The following is a 19,749-nucleotide window of genomic DNA, read 5'->3' as shown; positions in this document are numbered from 1 at the left end:
TCCGTGAACTATCAAAAGTTTACAGTATAACTGACCCGATTTCTAAGGATATTGTCACTGAAATCCGTGAACTATCAAAAGTTTACAGTATAACTGACCCGATTTCTAAGGATATTGTCACTGAAATCCGTGAACTATCAAAAGTTTACAGTATAACTGACCCGATTTCTAAGGATATTGTCACTGAAATCCGTGAACTATCAAAAGTTTACAGTATAACTGACCCGATTTCTAAGGATATTGTCACTGAAATCCGTGAACTATCAAAAGTTTACAGTATAACTGACCCGATTTCTAAGGATATTGTCACTGAAATCCGTGAACTATCAAAAGTTTACAGTATAACTGACCCGATTTCTAAGGATATTGTCACTGAAATCCGTGAACTATCAAAAGTTTACAGTATAACTGACCCGATTTCTAAGGATATTGTCACTGAAATCCGTGAACTATCAAAAGTTTACAGTATAACTGACCCGATTTCTAAGGATATTGTCACTGAAATCCGTGAACTATCAAAAGTTTACAGTATAACTGACCCGATTTCTAAGGATATTGTCACTGAAATCCGTGAACTATCAAAAGTTTACAGTATAACTGACCCGATTTCTAAGGATATTGTCACTGAAATCCGTGAACTATCAAAAGTTTACAGTATAACTGACCCGATTTCTAAGGATATTGTCACTGAAATCCGTGAACTATCAAAAGTTTACAGTATAACTGACCCGATTTCTAAGGATATTGTCACTGAAATCCGTGAACTATCAAAAGTTTACAGTATAACTGACCCGATTTCTAAGGATATTGTCACTGAAATCCGTGAACTATCAAAAGTTTACAGTATAACTGACCCGATTTCTAAGGATATTGTCACTGAAATCCGTGAACTATCAAAAGTTTACAGTATAACTGACCCGATTTCTAAGGATATTGTCACTGAAATCCGTGAACTATCAAAAGTTTACAGTATAACTGACCCGATTTCTAAGGATATTGTCACTGAAATCCGTGAACTATCAAAAGTTTACAGTATAACTGACCCGATTTCTAAGGATATTGTCACTGAAATCCGTGAACTATCAAAAGTTTACAGTATAACTGACCCGATTTCTAAGGATATTGTCACTGAAATCCGTGAACTATCAAAAGTTTACAGTATAACTGACCCGATTTCTAAGGATATTGACACTGAAATCCGTGAACTATCAAAAGTTTACAGTATAACTGACCCGATTTCTAAGGATATTGTCACTGAAATCCGTGAACTATCAAAAGTTTACAGTATAACTGACCCGATTTCTAAGGATATTGTCACTGAAATCCGTGAACTATCAAAAGTTTACAGTATAACTGACCCGATTTCTAAGGATATTGTCACTGAAATCCGTGAACTATCAAAAGTTTACAGTATAACTGACCCGATTTCTAAGGATATTGTCACTGAAATCCGTGAACTATCAAAAGTTTACAGTATAACTGACCCGATTTCTAAGGATATTGTCACTGAAATCCGTGAACTATCAAAAGTTTACAGTATAACTGACCCGATTTCTAAGGATATTGTCACTGAAATCCGTGAACTATCAAAAGTTTACAGTATAACAGACCCGATTTCTAAGGATATTGTCACTGAAATCCGTGAACTATCAAAAGTTTACAGTATAACTGACCCGATTTCTAAGGATATTGTCACTGAAATCCGTGAACTATCAAAAGTTTACAGTATAACTGACCCGATTTCTAAGGATATTGTCACTGAAATCCGTGAACTATCAAAAGTTTACAGTATAACTGACCCGATTTCAAAGGATATTGTCACTGAAATCCGTGAACTATCAAAAGTTTACAGTATAACTGACCCGATTTCTAAGGATATTGTCACTGAAATCCGTGAACTATCAAAAGTTTACAGTATAACTGACCCGATTTCTAAGAATATTGTCACTGAAATCCGTGAACTATCAAAAGTTTACAGTATAACTGACCCGATTTCTAAGGATATTGTCACTGAAATCCGTGAACTATCAAAAGTTTACAGTATAACTGACCCGATTTCTAAGGATATTGTCACTGAAATCCGTGAACTATCAAAAGTTTACAGTATAACTGACCCGATTTCTAAGGATATTGTCACTGAAATCCGTGAACTATCAAAAGTTTACAGTATAACTGACCCGATTTCTAAGGATATTGTCACTGAAATCCGTGAACTATCAAAAGTTTACAGTATAACTGACCCGATTCCAAAAGATATTGTCACTGAAATCCGTGAACTATCAAAAGTTTACAGTATAACTGACCCAATTCCAAAAGATATTGTCACTGAAATCCGTGAACTATCAAAAGTTTACAGTATAACTGGAGACAAACGCCTCGTAAAGTCATCGTTTACCTTACAAAACAATAAAAATTCGATAACACGTCTCGAGCCCAGTTCATAGCTATAGATAAGCAATACTACTTCTTTCTTGGTCATCTTTATGAAACATTTTGGCTCCCCGACTGGACAAAAATCGCAGTAGTTGGCAAATAACCTTTTGTATATTCTTTCGATAACTGAATATGTTTCCTATTCCAGGCAAAATAAAATCATCACAACCATGACCCCCAGAAGAAAACGAAATGGCCAAAAATGATTCCACAAAAAAAACTGTCAACTTGATTTTTGAACATATATTTGCAGACCGAATTTTGGTAACGGTAATGTATGGAATTACAAAATTAATTCCAGATGGGATTTGTTGGACTCAAACCGCGCGCAACATGTGGAAAAATGTTATTACAACGGTCATTTTAGAAGTCCAGGAATTTGTTTGCAATCCAGTAACGTTGTTAAGCCAATTGAAATCAAAGGCTCTATGAGCAAAGTCGTGAATGTGGTATTTAAAACTGTCAGTCAGAATAAGCCAATATTTTAAATGTTTGCTGAGAAATTACAATTTTTGTAAACGTAAGTGATAGTTGAAACATGTTGAAAACCCCTTTTGACAGACTAGCCTCATACAGAGTTCAGTGATGTGTTGTATTGCAGGATATTGTTTTGGTAAATCTATAAATGAATTCAAAATACTATGTGCCTTGTTAGAGTAACCTGTAGGACAATGCAAACCATCAAGTGTAAGCAATTTTTTATTTATCTTTATTATCAATAAAAGGGGCCAAATTGAAAACGGCTGCAACCCTGGACATGTACAGAAAACTACTTTAAGGTTTTTAGTGGCTATAACATTTTGGGGATTTTAGTGAGTTGGGCGAAAATCGCTAATTTTAGTATTTGTAAATTTAAAATTTGTCTTAAACAAATTCATCACTCTTTAAAATCAAGTACCTTCTGGTCCCTCCTTTCCACCCTGGCCTAAATGAGCACACACTTTAACATAGTCGGTGAGGGTAAAAGGCGGAATGAGTTTGCGGAATGGCATGTGGCATGACTTGCGGAATGGCATAATTATGCGGAATGTAATTTACGCGGAATGATTCATTGACATAAATTATACCAAAAAGCGCGCCAAATTTTAAAAAAGAAGCCGCCTTGTTAAATACTGCTGGACGAGGAAACTTCCATTGAACATCGTTGTATTTACGCCGAACAGTACCAGAGAAATTACTTTTGCTATTTGCCGTGACGCTTCCGAGGACTTGAATTTTCGACTAGCTGGCGTTGGCTGAGTACAGTGTGAGTAGTTCTGTAAACGTGAATGAAATCTCTCGTCTATTTGCCTCAAAATACAGAACGATATTCGTTCTAAAGCTACGTACTTCAAGGCAAGACACACAACTGTCAAGTTCAACCCATTTGAAGAGAAGTTTTTAAAAAGACAACGCATTTAAATAAATGAAAGCATGCAAGTGACGTGTTGTTAGTCGCCCGCGAAATATTGTGTGACCGTGTCACTGCCTTGTTCCAGGAATCGTTTCTTTCTAAATGAAAACTTGCTTGGTGGGAAAAAGCTAGTGGTTTCATTGAAGACAACTACTTTTGGTATATTTCTAGCTTTTTATTACGGCGATGAAAAGATCGTGACACGGCTTCTCTGCTGGTGTGACACTATTTACACCGCAGTGGGTTTTATCGATGTGCGTCTCGTGATCTTTGCGGTAAAATAAAATGTATGTTTAGCGAATGATTTTCTTTTCCTAAGAGAAAGCCAAGTATTCACAACAAGTAGGCAGTGATAATTACTCGCCGGATTCCTTAAATCTGCAATGCGAGCTAGATCTGAAATACGATAGCTTGTTTTTACCGTGCAGTGACTATAGTCACTATATGAAAGTTTCACTCTACTCGATCGGCCGTCGGTTGCCGCTTTTTTACGTTTATGTTCAAGTCTTCCACTGAGTTTATATAGTCTTCATAATGGCGGGCGAAAAGCTAGTCTCCTTCGCAGCCCGGCACTCGGGCCAAACTGGGAGCGTTGCGTGATTTCAACCCGAGCGGCTGCGAAGGAGACTAACGAAAAGCAAGACAGGAAGACTTCTAATGAAACAAATACGCCGTAGTGTTCGTAATCTCTCTGCTTTGTACCCTGTACTTACTGAGGCTGAGATGATATCCGCCAAAACTCGGCTTTCGTCTCGATGTTTTGTTTAACTTACAGTATTAAAGGGTCGCGTGTAAATCTGGTAAATGGTAACCCGCACATGAATATTAATACAAAGATGTATCCGAGGCATTTTTCGGTTCGTATAAAGATCTACGGTCGGATGCTTTTCCGTCGCTGTATTATCTTTTGACTAAAAAAGCGATAAACCGTCCACAGAATGGGAAAGCCTTAGCATTGGGGAAACACTGGCCGCCGAAATATTTTCGTAGAATCCGTGAAGAACATCATACGTGAAATCAAAGACTCTATGCTATCTTCAATCGATTGTCATCATTAAGCCCGCAGTATTTAATAAAGCGGCTGCTCTTTAAAAATTGGCGCGCTCTTCAGTATAATTTATGTCAATGAGTCATTCCGCGTAAATTACATTCCGCATAATTATGCCATTCCGCAAGTCATGCCACATGCCATTCCGCAAACTCATTCCGTCTTTTACCCTCACCGTAACATAGTCAAGTAGAAAAATTCATTAACAAATGGATACCGGTAACTTTGTTCTTTCAGTTAATACAAATGTTCATGTAATATAAAGAAAAAAATATTTTAGGGACTGATCTATAATAGTAATACTGTGTCAAGATACTGTGTTTAAAAATGTAGTCTGCCTACAAAAACAAAGCAAATTTATCATTCACATAACTACCTAATAAGCTACCAATGTCAGAGGAAATTGTGAACTTCGTTAACGAAAGTAAGACAACAAATATAAAATATTACTATTATTACTAGAACAAAAACTTGACGAAAGTGCAAAATGATCGATCGAAAGACAAAGCAAGCCAACAACTATATATTGCTTATATCTTTGTTTCGAAACGCATCTCTTTTATCTTGCTGATTGAGACCAATCTGTAGTGGAAAATACAGCCTAAATTATTACTTACCGACTATATGATCGCATTTCAATGAAAGATAATTTGATATCCAAGGTCTTTCGAAATAAGCTATTGATCGGCGTGTAAGCTCCTTGCTCCCTCGACCGCCACCGTCCTTTCCGTTGCGTTGTGTGTAAATGTGGATTCGAGCACTGGCCTGGTTAGAAAAATTCCTTCCAGAAAAAAATATTCGTATTGTCCTGATGTACATGCATCCAAAAGTTCGCATTACAACTTGGGAGAGCTCTTTGACCACGTTCATCCGCCATTTTGAACTTTATTCAAACTTGATATAAAATTGCCAGGTTACCAAGGGAGTTTACACAAATTTAATCGATTCCTGCCCGCAATAAGTCGTTCATTGCATTCACTACTTAATAACTATTCAAAGTGGCTATGAGCCACTAAACTCGGAAAAGTTATTATGAAACAAGAATCGAAAACAGCAAACTGACAAGGAGAGATTTGCTAAAACAAATGTTGGTTTAGTTTCATTTCATTTCCATTGGTTGCAAATTGTTTTCTTTCTTTTTATTTTTCCTTTTTGTTTTTTGAAGGTTAGGCAAAATAATAATATCATTAGAAAAATAAAGTTTTGGTCTATTTCAAGAAAACTGACATTAATACAATATTTCGGCTGGTAGTTAAGCATGCATGTACCATATTTATTCGGCAAAAAGCCGAGACCCTAGACTTTTAGTTTTTGGAACCAGTTAGACTCTGACAAAAAACAAACCCAAATCACTCGGCTATAAGTCGAGACCCGATTTTTCCTTCAAACTATAAAACAATCCACGTGCAGCGAATCAACATATTCGTTAAATCACAACTATGTAATTGAAAAACAATAAATCACTGATAATTAAAAGAATGAATTTATTAATAGAACCGTACACAAGCGTGACAAAACATTCACCTGAGTTCAGAATCCCATCTCAAACAATCACGCATTCTTCCGAAAAGCAGTTATCGATCATCATGCCAAATGCAGTTGCTACTGGTTTTCAAACAACTAAACCTTCAAATTGAAAGTTGTTGCCAAGGTAGAGACAGTTTAGAACAACTGCAAAATCGCCAGAGAATACGGGATGATTCCTAATGATTCAGTGAATCTTCAGTTCGTCGCAATTCGCCAAGATGCTAGCGAAAAGATCAAGCAGATCAAGCGGGTGAACTTTAAATGTCATCAAAACGAAACATGTGCTGTTACCAGTATTTGTCGAGTATCCTCAATCCAATCAAACTCTTCTGAAGTGGTTTCTTTTGGAGAGAACGTGAGAGAAGTCGTGGTATTTTAAGTTCTCACTTGTGAACAAAAATATTACATGCAGCCGATTTCTGTCAGATCGTGTTACAATGTTTACCAAGCGCGTGGGAACGAACGCTTCTGATTGGCCAGTTTCTGGTGTCGCGACAACAAGTCAAATAGATCGATTCCTTCTTGACCCTCCTTCTCTTGAAAAGTCACGTTAGCAGTGATTCTGCTAGACTACGAGCAGTCCCTATTTTTTCGCTGAGTTCGTCGAGTTTGAAGCGAAATTTTTTTTCGAACTCTGCGAAAAATTGGGACTGCTCGTAGTCTATGATTCTGCAAATTAGCTAAACTTAAAGAAAGGAACAGAAACAGTCTCAGGCAGAAATAATTATTGTAGAAGAGATTGCGACGAAAAAAATTGGGTCTCGGCTTATTTCCGAGTGTTTGGGGTTTTTTTGTCGGAATCTAACTGTTTCTAAAAATCAAACGTTTAGAGTCTCGGCTTAAAGCTGAATAAATACGGTATTTCGAGAAAACTGGCATTAATACAATATTTCGGCTGGTAATTAGGCATGTTAATATTATTCAACTTAACTAGAAATGTAGGTAATCAGAGGACAGGTCTAATTCTCTAAAGGCCGTAAAACACTTGCACGTATTGCGTGCGAGTGAAGGATGGAAGAAGTGAATTCACTTCGCCCACTACAACTCCTTTCCGAGTTAAAAATGAATAAAATAAAAATGAAGCTCCTCCCCACCGGACTCTTCCACTGACGAATCTTCCCTTTTTTTTTCAAGTAAAATACGTTTTTCTTACATAACATGTAGATAATCTTACAAAAAAAATATATTATCTTACCGATGGTCTCTTTGTCTTTTCCCAATCCTGTAAAAGTAAATGAAAATAGTTTTTCCAGAACAGATAATACACTTTTAAAGGCTTTAGTTTATTTATAATTCAACGACTACAATTTTATTTACAGTCACCGGCCCAAAGGTAAACAGTTGAGGGAGGTGGTATAACACCTTTATCTTCTACGGGAAAGAATTCGTTAAAGCGAACAATGTCAAAAACCAACATCGAAAAATAATATTTGTTTTCATGTGTGTGTGTGATTCAATAATATTTTATTTTTCTTCTATTAATTTTAGTTCGTGGCTGTGTTCCCATTTAGTGCTAGCAGCGGTTGAGCATCAATTCAATACATTGGGACATCCAACTACGATTTTCTCTCTTACTGTAAGAGAAAAAAGTATTTAAAATTACCTTAAAGCATTGTTTCAGGCTATCTGGTGGCTCTGTGGGATAATTTTAGGCTTCGCTATAAAATTTTATCTGTTCTGTCATTCTAGGGAAACTAAAGGCAGTGGTAAACGAGGATACATTGTTGCTGATTATGTTTTCTTGGGCGAGCAAACGGAAAAACATTGTTGCAGATACAAACTGTTTCTAAAAGAAACCAGAAACATTTTTTTTGAGTCCGCGACAAATGTTGCGCGTGCGGGCAAAAGGAGAAACATTTGTATCATTTCAGTGTATCCGCAACAATTTGGTGTTGGCCAGAACACTCGTTAAATTCATTTAGCAACGTTAACTTCAATAGACTCGTGACAGAGTCAAGGTCACGAACAAACACTGTTGTGTTGTCGGCATATTGGCTTAATTTTTAGTTCAGCCTTGTTGACTTGGATACCTTTGATAGTGGGCTCGCTTCTCGTGGATCGAGAGAGGAGTTCTATGCCGAGAACAAAGAGGACGCCAGACATTGGACGACCTTGTCTTACTTTTCGCTGTAGGGAGAAAAAGGTAGAGGCGTGGCCGTTATTCATTCAAAAACGCAACATGTGATATTATTACAGAAATTTTTTATCCAATTTTGGAAATCAAAGCCGAAATTAAAAAGCCGTACAGAATGGGGCCCCGTTTTCGGCCACTTTTGACGTAAACTTGTATTTCTTACCTCAGAAGAACCGCAGGTACTTGAAATTTCGCCCATTATTCAGTTTTTTGGTGTAAAGCTATCGATCGGTCAATAATTAATTTGCCCGAGCAATAAAAAAAATAAAAGCTCCATTTGTGGGCCCAGTTCTCGGCCACCTTGGCCCAGTTCTCGGCCACTAAAAAGCTTGTGCATAATTATCTGTAAAAAAAATCTCAATTAATTTTCACAGTCATAAAATCACTCTGTAAACTTATTCATGTTATATCGATCCCAAATTATGTTTATGAGGCTTTGTTTTACTTTAGAAAAGGTTTTTATTTATAACGCGCCTAGTTGCCTATGTGCAGGTTCTAGCAAAACTGCATTGTGTGACCAATGCATTTAGATGGTTTATTTTGCAGTGAAAAGGTCTTGAAAGAGTTAGGTGTTGTAGAAATATTAGACAAGACAAGAGTCAGCTCAAAACTTAGAGATAAGATTGAACTTTATTTTTAAAACATTTCTTTCTTTCATTCTGGCAGCAGCAGATGATAGCGAGCAGGGTGACCGAGAACTGGCAAATACGCAAACGTCGCAAGAAAAAATTTCGAAGTAAATTAAGACCAAAAAAATACAACGGTTCAACGAAAAGTTAACTAAAGTAGAAAGCTGAATTATTCTACGTTTCACATGCCAAAAATTAGCTCGTTTGGTGGGGGCTTTCGGATAAAATACGAATTTAACTACATCCATGAATTTTAAGGAGCCGTAAACAAGCAAATTTTTCGGGAAAACAAATTCACCTACAGTCAGTCTATCGGTTTAAGGAAATAACGTTTTCTTTTAATTCAACTGGAGTACGAAAAAACGCGTTAAACACAAAGTGGCCGAGAACTGGACCCGGCCGAGAACTGGGCCCCATACTGTAGTGTTTCTAAAAGGTAGTTCGATTCAATCGAGTCGAACGCTTTTTAATAGGGAAGCCTTTTTGATTTAGCTTATCTGTGTGTTGTAATACGTATAGGAAATTAACGCTTCATGAAATTAAAGCGAATTTCAAAAATTCGCGTTAATTTAAGTCGCGTTAATTTTTGTTAACGTTAATTTCCGCGCCGTTAATTAAGTGGAGCGCTTATTTTCATGACCTTAATTTCCGTTATTTTGGAACCAATTTCTCGATACAGTGCAGACGTCTTGACACTTATTTGTTTCGTTGGCGTTGTTACAGTTAAAGTGAAATAAACGCCTCTCTCTATTTAACGCCCCACCTAGAACTCCTAAAATTTAATAGACGCCCCAGGCGTTTATTAGATCATTTACGGTATGACGTTTTCGCCAATGTAGCGTCCTATAACATTACCGGTTTGGTCTGGGTTTATTAAGGTTGGCAAAACTTTTTCTACTCTCTTGGCTATTACACTTTAGTGAGAATTTTGTAGTCAACATTTAGAAGTGAGATGGGCCTTAGATTTTCCAGGATCGTTTTATCCTTGTTTTTCTTTGGTATAAGCGAAATTATCCTACGCTTTTTGGCTTACAAAAAGCGTTCCATGTTAAAAAGCATAGTTGTAACTGGCTTGCAGGTCAACGCAGATGGCGGGCTAGATAAATCGGTAAATTTCCGCCGGCAGACCATCGGCGCCTGGGGTTTTGTTGTTCATGTTAACGGATTTGAGCGCGTTAGTACATTCTTCTTCGTTTCCTAATCCTTGGCAGGCTTCCTTTTCTTCCCCACTTAGTGCGGTTACGTATTCTGCATTAAAGAAAGGTGGATTCTTGAATTTTTTGTCGTTGATATTGTTTGAGCGGTATAGTAACTCATAGAAGTTTTTTTCTTCTTCTAATATTTCAAATTGATCTTCTATGTAGGAGTTTGAGTTTGATACTGTTTTGATGTCATGGTGGTGTTTTTCTAAGCTGTAAAAATACTTTGTGTTAGCATCGCGCCTTTGTTTTTCGTTAAAGTGATTTTTTAAGAAACCCTGATACTCAGGCAAGTTTTACTCCTTCCTGAAAAACCAACATTTCCAAATTCCAATTCGACCTGGATAGAGGACCCGCATGAAAACCAGCTAGCGTGGTGTGGCATCCTCTCTAAATATGTATACGTAATTGGACTACATGCTGTCCAATTTGGAAATAATTTGATGAAAAAGATTCCGAGGGCAGCCAAAATTGGACGAGGCCGTAGGCCGAGTCCAATTTGGCTGTCAGAGGAATTTTTTGAATCTAATTATTTCCAAATTGGACAAGCACAGGGTGTCAAGTGACAAATGGCACTTAGAAAATAGGAAAATAGGAATGACAATGTCCAAAAAATAGGAAATAAATAGGAATTCTCACCCCAAAATAGGAAAAAATAGGAGGATTTCTTTGAGTTCTATCCTCTTAACACTCCTAACAGCAACTTCGTTTCACAACCCAACGCTTTAATATTTAACAGGCACAATGGCATACATCCACAATGTATTGCCGTATAAACAAATGTTACCAAGCACAACTCGTCCTACAACAATTACCAGATTCCAAATTTCATTAGATACTTCACAAGATGCCTTTACTTTAAGTCATTAGACCTTTAAAACTGTGAGAATGAAAAGCTAATTTTTTTACAAACCGAAACAATATAATGTTCACTTTCACCAAATGTATGTCTTTCTTACAATAAAAGCCAACCACGACTTTGAAAAATCAACAATCAAAAAGTCCAACACTATACTGTTTTGGCTCTTTTAGCAGATTGGGTAACCTTAGCTTTGCTCTCGTTTTTGGCAGCATTTGCTGTTGAGGACATGGCCTTTTCTTTGAGAGTGTCAAAGAAGTTTTCTCTTTTGTCCTATTTTCTCCAAGCTTTGCATTGCTTGGTCTCGCTTGGTCTTAGCATGTGTCAAGCATCATTGTGGCTACATTAACAGTTTGTTTGTTGACAGCTGTGCTGAAAGGGCATCATTAGTTCATCAGCCGCTTTCAAGTCTGCTTTTACTACTTCTTCCTCTCGCATCAGAGTATCCACACTATCTTGCATGCTATCAAAAGCACTGAGAAAGTCTGGGCACGAGTTTCAGAAGAAAATCACTCATAAAGGCTTCAAAGCGGTCTTTTTTGACATGAAGTTTCAGTTTTTTGTAGAATTTATCAATTTTATTGACAATTTCATTTCAAATATTTCACAATGTTTCTGTGTACCTGACAAAACCCTAAAAAATAGGAAAAAATAGGAATTTCATGAAAAAATAGGAGAAAATAGGAGGCAGGCCAAAAAATAGGAAAAAATAGGAAAAAATAGGAACTTGACACCCTGTGTCACATTGTATTAGTGGCATCAAATTCGCACGACCTGGTCTGGAGTTAATGGTATAGTCCGCCGGGTGTTACCTCGACGGAAAGGAAATTTTATCAGACAGGAAAGAGGCGAGATACGCAGAGGGGGAGGAATAGCTGTTGGTACTAGTGTCTTCGGCTTCCTCTTCTCGGAATTCAACGTGTGGGATCGAGTCCTCGAGCTCAGTGAGTAAGACATAGCAAACAATGCAAAGAACTCAAAGAAGTGCGACGGAGGAAAAGTAATCGCATTTCAGTGGCACCAAGCATTTGAGTACGTAAAGAACAACCAGCTAACGTATAACAGCCCCTCAGTGTGTGAAGCCCCAGGTGAAAACACTGACCAGGGCTCACTGAATGAATCAGAACCACCTCCACACAATGAAGGGTCTGGTTAACTTAAAGGCAGCAAAATATATCCTGTATATCTCACTAAGAAAGCGTAGTACTAATTATCTGGCACCTAATTGCCGGCACATTAGAAGAAATATATTTAATAAACGAAGAGTTATAATGAGAGAAAATATGGATTTTTATTTTTTGCTCATTAGACGCTAATTTTAGCTCGATTTCCAGCGGCTGTTTGGGAAATTATTAATAAGCTCGCACTCCCCTCCGAAAGAACCGGAAAAACAAAGTCGGAGACTCCTATCTATATTATAAAGGGAAATATAAACGGATTGCAAAACTATAGGAAATATAGGGACACTTTAAGCCCTGCGTTCAGCCCTGGGATTGTTGTTTGGTGGTCTATAGGTGGTTTTCACTGTCACGCCGCGAAAAAATATATCCAAAATTATTGAGTCAAAAAAATCAAGAATATTTAACAATTATTCTGTGAGCCCGCGGTGGATACGAGGTGGTAAATAGCCAACGAGGTGCGAAGCGCCGAGTTGGCTATAACAACTCGTATCCAGCAAGGGCGAATAGAATAATTGTTTTATTAAATTCTTCTTTAAGTTTAAATCGACTGGACATTTCAGTTTGATGTAAACGAAGTGATAGTATGAGGAGGCGGGAAAATTTGTGGCGTGGTGTTCACTTCTTGAGTTGAATGAAACACACGAGGAAAGCGAGCGAGAGACTGTTTTCTTCCCAAGATTTTCATCCAATAATCTCCTCTAAAGTCGTCGATATATCCTGGAAGTTGTGATAACAGTTAAGATTTACGGGATGATCCAAAGCTTTCCTGGAAACTACACGTCTTGTGCATGTCGAACGAAGAAAGTGTTTACATTGTACTTGTAATTTACGGCTCCACGGCTGTCATCAAGACTGCTATATTATTTAAAGCGAAATTGAGCTCAACGTGGAACAGGTTTATTGAAGTATAAAAGGACAAGACCAAGACTAAAAGATAACAACTTTACAGAAGTGCCGAGCCTAATTTTATGACGTAGAATGAATGAAACTGTGTCAGTTTGCCGTTCTTTCGTAAATTATTTGCTGGTTTTCTACTTTATTCACTCGCTCTTGTTGTGCGTTTACAAGTATTGTTAATTAAACTTTTCGCATCAATCCTTTTGTTTTGCGTAGTTATTTTTACTATGGCATTTCTGTGGTTTTTGTAGGCACCGCTGATTATTTCTTGTTCATAAAGCTCGCCAAATTTGCTGTTTTCAACTGTCGCTTCCAGCAGAAAAATTTTGCGCTGAGCGGCACTCGCCGCACTAATTTCCCATATAAGATCAAACATAGGTATACGAGCTGATAACCGGGATTCAGTGAACCAATCAGAAAGCTAGAAATGCAATATCCGAGGATGAGAATTTAATAATACAGGTTGTAGAAAACTACTATATAATTTAATTGTCTAAGTCTCAGGTCTGTACGTTATTCCGTACTCGAGTTATCCATCAAAATGTTTCACGCAAATTTAGAGAGCACAGTATAGAAACGCCATGTCGGAGCCCAACTACTTAAGCTCCAACATGGCGGCCGTAAATCAACAAAAACATCTGGCATTCACTTCTGCTACAAAAAGCGGTCAGAACACCATTATGACCAAGTAAACATACAGATAAACACTTCTCGCAAAATCTCAACTGTTCAGATTGTTAAAAATCAGAAGATGAAGCATTTTTTAAGTGTACGTGACAGCTTTTTGGCGGCCATCTTTGATCTCGTGTGGCGTAAAACTCCGAAATTCAAAATGCTCTATCTTAAAGACGGCGAATGCTATCGAGCTAAAAACCTTCAACAGATATGTATTAAGGACGTCTAATACAGTGAAGGATAAAAACTCGGCCTTGCGTTCTGGTTTGGTGAGACGTCACGTGACCAGGAATAGTTGGAGGGGCGTACATATCGGAAGGATCCCGGGCTTGTATTCATGGAAGAGATTCAGGGTCTTACTCCTTTAAGGTGAATGAAACAAAAATTTTTGGGTAAACTATCTAAACATAAAGATGTGAAACACAAAACAAGTTTAATCAAGAACATCATGTGTCTGAAATATTGTTGGTAAAGACATAATACATCGGGAATATACCCTCATGGGCTTTTATTCGGGAGATTAATCTTTTTTTTTTGGGGGGGGGGGGGGCTTTTTCTCGGGGCGGGGCGGAGAGAGAGATGGGGGCATTTTAATAGGAATTTAACGATTTATTGCTTTCACGACTTGTTTACTGTCACAGACGTTTCTTTCCAGCTTTGCGAGCTTTTTTTCTGGCGGCTAGCACAATTCACGTTGTTACACCCTGGCTCGGCATTGTGACGGAGTGATTAAATAGTCTGGCGCATTTGTTTGAACCGACTTGTAGAAATCATTCCAAGACACCACAGGATTCCCCTTGGTCTCTAGGCACACCCTGGAACTCTCGCGTATCTCTTCAGCAGTGAGGAGTCTGTCCCATAACACATACCCAGTAATAAGGACTGAATCCAAATTGCTACTAGAACTCTTTCCTGAATACCCTAAAGCCATGTAGTCTCCACCTCCTATAGTTGTCACTTGGCAATTGTCACGTGTTTGCACCAAGGTTCCATCTTTGAAGAATTTTGCTTGGCCTGTGTTGCCGTCCCAGGACACACACACATGATGCCACTGGTTATCGAAAATGCTTTTAAATTTACCTACACCAGAAGTGCTGGAGTGGAAAATGAAAACCAATGTATCATTAGTAGTGAATCGACGACTGACGATGTTTTCGCTTTTTTATTCTCGGGAGGGGGAAGAAAGGGCCGGGAATACTCGTTGTCTCGCTTAGGGTTGTAGATTACAGATGTTGGTCACACTTGGAGCGGTCAGAACAGGACGCCAATATTTTCATATTTAAATGTTATATTTTTATCACCACAGCTGTATTAGATAAAGATTAAATTTTTATGACCAGTGTTATATTGACATTGGAGTTGCCAAAGCGACGAAATGGCGTCATTGCGTTTTTCACTTTCGCTCGTATTCTTCCGCACCAGGAGATTTTTTTGGAAATCCCTTAAAGGAGCTTGTACCACACATGGGCGCCTGGGTGTTGGCAAAGTTTGAACAAATTCTATGATAGCGTTTTTGAAATATTTGGGGATGAAATTTTAATAGGGGACTATAATAGGGGGGGGGGGGGGCACGAGCCTCCCCCGGACCTCCCACTCCTGCAGTTCGGAGTCTACCATTTTTGCCGTGTGTCACGTGTCTACCACGTGATACGAGAACAACGGGGTGAGTTTTGGAATGGTTTGTGTAAGGATCTTTTGTATTCCTAATATAAAATTCCTGTGTAAGAGGTCTTTGGATTTGCGAGTCAATCATCGTTGCCAACAATTGATAGGCTTAAAGGGGTATGTCACGGTATTTTAAGTAATTCTGTTTATTTTTGTTAATTAAGGGCTGTAAACATTTAATTGCCAGTGCAAAAGTCATTTATTGGCAAAATCACGGCCACATAACCAACAAGGATGATTTTTAAGTATTGTTAAGGACACTTTCATACCAATAGATGATTAACCTGAGAAAAGTTTTTCAAGTTTACCCAAACACAATCCAACCGAGTGTGCGCAGTCGGTAGCTATCGAATGGTTGCTAAGGGCATAGGAAATAGCTTGACAAAAATGTTTGTTTAGTCACAGGTAGCTAAAGATTGAGATACGACTTAAAATAAATAACATGATCTGAAAACTTAATGAAATGATCTGAAATTATCAACTGCTTATTGTTTTATCTATATTCTATTACATATTCATGTAAACTTTGTACTACGAAAATCATCCTGAAAATACATACCGAAAAATTGCCCAATGTTACATCCTTTACCCATTTTTTCAGTGGTAAACCTCAACGAACCTTCCGTGGCCCAAGCTCTTCCGCAAATAATCATATGCAAGTTGGAACAACAAAAGCCACTTTCTAGGGGAGGTGTACGGAATGTCTCGTGCAACACATGATGACCTCATATTCATGAGCTCAGGGATGAGAAGTAAACAAACAAAATTCCATACACCTCCCCTAGAAAGTGGCTTTTGTTGTTCCAACTTGCATATGATTAGTTGCAGAAGAGCTCGGGCCACGGAAGGTTCGTTGAGGTTTACCACTGAAATAATGTCATTTTAACGGGTAAAGGATGTAACATTGGGCAATTTTTCGGTATGTATTTTCAGGATAATTATCGTAGCCTATGAATTTGAGGCGTTTTGGGTAAGAAATGGCAAACTTTAAGAATTACAGCTCATTTCGTGAACACGTGTCGGCATTCTGACGGCTCGAGTGTGCGACCTTTCGCTTCGCTTTGTTAAGGTGGATTTCCACTGTCGCGTTTTTGTTTACGCACGTTAACGCGCGTAAAAATTATAAACGTACGTAAAATAAAATTTTACGCGCGCGATTAGGTGCGTTCAATTTCCAATGCCACGTTTTTTTTTCAGGTATTTACGCACGTGACGCGCACGTTTACGCACGTAGCGATTTTGGGGGTTTTGAAAAAAGTTGAACCGAGTTCAACTTTTTACGCGGCTGTCTGCGGTTACGCAACGATTTACCCAATCATACTTTTGGATTTCGTCACATGACACCACTTACCATGTGGAAAACCATTTTGTTTTAAATCGCCCATCGATTTACTTGGGAAAACATTCAGATGTAAAGACACTTCTCATCGAGAAAGTCTTAACATTTCAAGAAATAATCTATAGAACTGGCTACAGAACCAAATTACACGAACGAAGTAGTGAAAGAAAACGCCTGGCGTCAGGTCACGTAGACTTTGAACCGGAAATCCGGGAAGGTCGCCTCAAATCCTCTTTTTCTTGATGGTGTCTTTCGGAAGTATTTATAAAATGCCTCTTGGTCATATTCACGCATTTCTTTTTCTAGCGTTTGGTACAAAGTGTTTTCATGGCAGCCATGTTGGAAGAGTCAAACAACAAGATATTTGCATAAAAATGTTAATGATTTTTTCCCAAAGGAAAAACAACTTATTGTTTCACTTCTCCAATATGGCCGACAATCACGTACTCTATTCGCCAACTTGATAATTCAGTATGGCGGGCATTTACGCACGTTCAACGCGCGTAAAAAGGAAACGCTTTTTATTACTTTTTACGCGACAGTGGAAATTTGCCTACGTATCTTTTTTTACGCACTTTTTACGTACGTAAATATTTACGCGTCAGTGGAAATCCACCTTTAGTTGAGAGCATTTTAAGTATTAGCATATATTATGCTAATTTTCACTCGTACAACAAAGCTCACATGAATATGTAATAGAAGATAGATAAAACAATAAGCAGTTGATAATTTCAGATCATTTTATTAAGTTTTCAGATCATTTTATTTATTCTAAGTCGTATCTTAAGCTTTGGCTACCTGTGGTTTAGTTCGCCTGTTTTGATCTGTTTTGATCTTAATCGGGCACAAAACACAATAGCTATTCGCATTTTGTTTGCTCCTTTGAAGTTTGCCGGACATCAAAACAACAAACAGTGATAACGGTGACCAGTCGTGAAAAAAGGGGGGGGAAAAATAATAAAAAAAAAAAATCCAAAATTTTTGAAAAGATTTCCCATGTTCTGGTTGGTAAGTTATCAACCGTGACAAATTTTTCGCTTGTTATTTCCCGCCGCCAAAACATTCTCAGTCTCGTGAAACATCAGGTTAGAAATTTGGCTGTAAATGCAAAAAACATCTCAGCGACGTAAAATATTACACGCAAAAACCGCATTTCACACGCATGCAGTCATTGGTATTTAAATCTTTCCGGGAAAAACAAAACTTTGGCTGACGTTTTTCTTAGCAACGGCTAGATTGACACATACTTTCACCGTTTTCCGGAACCGCTATGCCATCAAAGAGAAGTGCCGACTCCCCCCCCCCCCCCCCCACCCCCCAGCTCCCGATCTCAACACGAACTATCCAACGTTTTCCCACTAATCGTGTCACTTATCTACCAACAATTTTCTGATAGTCTCAAACTCACGGCGACGACACGGCTCAATTCCTTTAGCACGACAATCAGCAAAAAACTTTTGTTTTAAGTTGCGATAAGGAGTTTGATCTGGTACGATTTATTATCTATTACATATTCGTGTGAGCTTTGTACTACGAAAATCATCCTGAAAATACATACCGAAAAATTGCCCCCAGCTCCCGATCTCAACACGAACTATCCAACGTTTTCCCACTAATCGTGTCACTTATCTACCAACAATTTCTGATAGTCTCAAACTCACGGCGACGACACGGCTCAATTCCTTTAGCACGACAACCAGCAAAAAACTTTTGTTTTAAGTTGCGATAAGGAGTTTGATCTGGTACGATTTTTATAAGTTCGTTATAACTAAAACGGCCGTTTTATGGACGAAACTCCATGTAATCATTCAGAGGAAACTTGTTGAGCGAAGCATCATTTCGTGCATTCAAAAATATTTGCAACAAAGAAATGTGTTCAGTTCAATTAAACTTTGGGTATCGGCTAACCGCTTAGGATAAAGAGAGTCAGGAAACAGGAAGTTCAGCTTTTGCCATACACTTACCATGATTTATAACCCATATAAAGAAAGATCATTCCGTCATATAATCCAGACAAAATAAGTTTGAACCCTGGAGTATACTTTGAGATCCAGTACGATACCAAGAACGTTCTTCCATTCGCATTGGACCCTCCTCTTTCACGTTTTAGCCATATGCACATCGTCATTTGTGACATCTCAGTAGGGATTTTGGTAATCTTCACTTGATCCCTTTTCATACCACCCCTTTCCAAACGGACGTCATAAAGCGGTATTGCTGGAGAGAAATAAAAGTTTTAAATCTCAGTATATTCAACCGTTATCTGCAGTATAAGAGGTAAAGAATTTGATTGAAAACAACCCCCCGCCGTGGGGGAACACCCATATAGAAGTAAGGGGGATGATCTTCGGTAAAGGTAGCAGTAAGAGTCTTGTCTGGTTGGCTTGGCACGAATTCACCCCTCAGACGTACCAATTCTTAAATAAAGGTGCCCAGACACAAGGGGACATGAAGCAGGGACATGTCGCGGGGACATCTAGCAGCGTGTCTGAATTTATAGAGCGCAGTGAATAGCGTGCGTGTTTCTTACATGAATTAAGTCACTAATATAAGTTGGAGCCATGCCATTAAGAGCCTTAAAAGTTAAAAGTAAATAGACATGATGCAGCGACACGTCCCGCGCGTGAACAAGCACATCACCGAAAACGAATTTCCTATAAAAAAAAACAACAACAAAATAATTTAAGCAATAATAATGAGGCCATCGTACAATGGGTCTGAACGTGCACCTAACTGCATTTCCTCTGCTGTCCTCTACAAAACAACAACG

General features: G+C 38.2%; 2 protein-coding genes across 3 annotated transcripts in view; both read right to left on the bottom strand.

The window, feature by feature from the left end:
- Positions 1-19,024, bottom strand: part of LOC144643310 (uncharacterized) — a 44,384-nt gene extending 25,360 nt beyond the window's left edge. Inside the window, exons 1-2 of one of the 2 annotated variants that reach the window (XM_078502513.1) lie at positions 18,944-19,024; positions 7,597-7,623 (exon numbers count right to left, since the gene is read on the bottom strand). In XM_078502513.1, coding sequence (XP_078358639.1) covers positions 7,597-7,623; positions 18,944-18,946 — 30 coding nt within the window. In that variant the 5' untranslated portion in view covers positions 18,947-19,024. Of the gene's footprint in view, positions 1-7,596; positions 7,624-8,431; positions 8,568-18,943 lie in introns of those variants that run through there. The other variant, XM_078502514.1, reaches the window with a different exon arrangement.
- Positions 1-19,749, bottom strand: part of LOC144643309 (uncharacterized) — a 76,401-nt gene that overhangs the window by 32,555 nt on the left and 24,097 nt on the right. The gene's annotated exons all lie outside the window — the stretch shown is intronic.

The sequence above is a fragment of the Oculina patagonica genome, chromosome 2 (assembly GCF_052425735.1).
Source record: "Oculina patagonica isolate OP01 chromosome 2, crgOcupat, whole genome shotgun sequence".
NCBI lineage: Eukaryota > Metazoa > Cnidaria > Anthozoa > Scleractinia > Oculinidae > Oculina > Oculina patagonica.
The sequence above is the reverse complement of the archived record's forward strand: the minus strand, read 5'-3'. Positions and strand labels throughout refer to the sequence as shown.